Genomic DNA, 2,647 nt, shown 5'->3' on the forward strand with positions numbered 1-2,647 from the left:
TTCATGAGGCCTAATGGGAATAATCTTAAAAAATGTCCTACTTATCATTACTTACTGTTGTACTGTGTAAAAGTTTTAGGTAGTTGTGGTAAAAATTCAGCAAAGGACAACAATCCCAAACATACAGCCAAAGCCATTAAAAACTGTCATCAGTGTAAGTCCTCATACACATAACCATATTTTGTATCCATATCTGATCCGCATTTTTGGTGGATTGCACACTGACCCATTCATTTCTATAGGTCCACAAATAAATAAAAAAACTGACAACACACGAATGTCATCCTTTGGGCTGTCCACATCCATTTAGCCGTTCAGCAAAATATAGAACATGTCCTAATCTTGTCCGTTTCAAAGATAAAAATAGTCATTTCTAGTAATAGGAGTAAGAAAAAACAGGGATTGCACACAAAAGGCGTTCTGGAAGTAATGATACGGCCCCACAGCCCTATCTCAATATTATCAAGTCTGTCTGGGATTACATGATAAATGATTTGAGCAAGCCTACATCCACAGAAGATCTATGGTTAATTCTCCAAGATGTCTGGAACAACCTCCCTGCCAAGTTCCTTCAAAAATTGTGTAAAAAAGTGTAACTAGAAGAACTGATGCTGTTTTGAAGGCAAAGGGTGCCTTTGTCCATTCACTTTGCATTATGAAACCTATTTTCTGAAAGCATTTTTCTCACACCTAAATTCTTTCAAAATTATATTTTACTTGTGAAAATAAGATGTAATGTAGGAGAGGAGGAGATAATACAGTAAAATTAGATGTTATCAATGGTCAACCCTCAACACAAGTGTAGGCATATGTTTACATCTAGTTTAGCCATATGGATCACCAGTTGTATAATTCCACGTATGGTAAGGTTGCTATATTTATTGGAATGATATGCAGAGTCATGAAATTGAATTTCATATTTTATTTGAGTTCAGTGCAAAACATTTAAAATGTCTTAAAGCACTAAAACATTAAGAAGATGGAGTTTGCTCTTTCCCAAGATATTCTCTCTTCTTACACAACATCCCTTATTTACGGCTTTTATCTTCAGAGTTTTCTGGAGAAGATCTTCAGGCTCTAGCCCCTCAAAAAAGAAATCTTCATTGAAGATTGGGTTACGGCTTCCACGGATCAGGGTGCTTCTTTGCTTTTGATTTTTGCCAGGTACTAATGATATGGAAATGTAGCAGCTGATGTTTTTGGGATCTACAGACTCTTTGTACAGCCCTTCTGCACTGACAAGACGAATACGGAGTCTCAGGCTTTCGGGTCGATATTCAGTGGACAGCCTTAAGATCCCTCCTGTATCCAGAGTTACAGCGTTGTCTATGGGGAATTGCTCAGGGGACAACAGCAGACCAGTGTTGGGGTGTGCAGGAGCATGATATGCCCATTCCTGGGATGCTCTTCTGGTGACACATGGACTACTGTCTGTTGAGCTATCCTCATCAGTGGAGACTGAACTGTTCCTAAGAGCAGAATACTTGTAGCCAATTTTTAATGCCCTGGACAATTTATTGTCCTGGCCGAAAGCTTTTAACATGGCCGTTGGGAGAGATCTGTGGAGCAGAGGGGAGCTAAAAGGAGAGGAGTCGGTAGATGATGTTGTGTCACTGTCTAAAGTTCCAGAACGCTTAAGAGGTCGTAGCTTTAGAGTGCTGCAGAAATTTGGTGAGGAAATTCCTCTGCCAGATATAGTATTAGAGCGGGATCGAGGTAGAAGAATTGGTGGAATAGCGGGGTCATTGTGAAAAAGTGATTCTTTTCTTCTTGTATTAGGGCTTTCTAGCAAGGTACAAAAACCATAGCAGGTCTGTGTTTTTGGAAGATGGGGCAATGACAAAGCCGCTTGTGACTGGGGATCAGCATTAGTATTCTCTTCCTCAAGAGTATCTTCCACACTGTCTACTTGAATGGTATGAATGTCAAATAAACTTGGTCTTACTGCTTCTAACACTGATATGCTGAGGTCATGAATGGCCAGGTACTGAGGATTTAAATTGAGCTCTTTTTGAGTTTGGTGCCTGGGAGGTATACAAAATTCAGGAATGCTTTCTGGAGTCAAGACATTTGTAAAAGTAGAAAGGTAATGCATAGACCTTTCCTTTCCAACCATGGTCGGCATATAAATCTTAAGGCCAGGATGTGCTTAGTGACATCGACATTCACAGGTGAAAAAGAGGCTGGACATGCTGTAATATATAAAAAAGGAAAAGCATGTGTTAAGTATGGAAAAAAAAAAATATTTTTCAATTAAAGAATCTGAGAGACATATTTAGTAAATTAAAAGGAGCACAAATAATGTTGTAATAAGATTATTAACGAAATATTAAATTACATGGCATTCAAAAATACAAATATATAATGTCTTAATTTAGTTTTTTGGGAATATTGACTTTTTTATTGACATTCACTTGAATGGGAACAATGGGAACAAGCAGTCCCATAGAAGTGGATGGGATCGCTTCTTGTAATTACACTGCTCACCGTTGCTGTTGCAAAGGTGAGCAGGTAAACAATGAAGAGAAGGTTGCGCTGGCATGGTACGTGCCTTCTTTTATACCAGCTGATCCTCGAGGGTGACTGGTGTCGGACCCCCGCCGATATGATATTGATGACCTATCCAGAGGATAGGTCATCAATAAAA

The 2,647-nt window shown here is 38.9% G+C and overlaps 1 protein-coding gene across 1 annotated transcript; it reads right to left on the reverse strand.

Annotated features, from left to right (window-relative positions):
• Positions 1 to 955: 955 nt before the first annotated feature.
• LOC120985627 (C2 calcium-dependent domain-containing protein 4C-like) lies at positions 956 to 2,173 on the reverse strand. The gene has a single exon (XM_040413677.1). It carries the CDS (start codon positions 2,123 to 2,125, stop codon positions 956 to 958), a length of 1,170 nt encoding a protein of 389 aa, XP_040269611.1. The 5' UTR covers positions 2,126 to 2,173.
• Positions 2,174 to 2,647: the final 474 nt, after the last annotated feature.

This window comes from Bufo bufo, chromosome 1, assembly GCF_905171765.1.
Source record: "Bufo bufo chromosome 1, aBufBuf1.1, whole genome shotgun sequence".
NCBI lineage: Eukaryota > Metazoa > Chordata > Amphibia > Anura > Bufonidae > Bufo > Bufo bufo.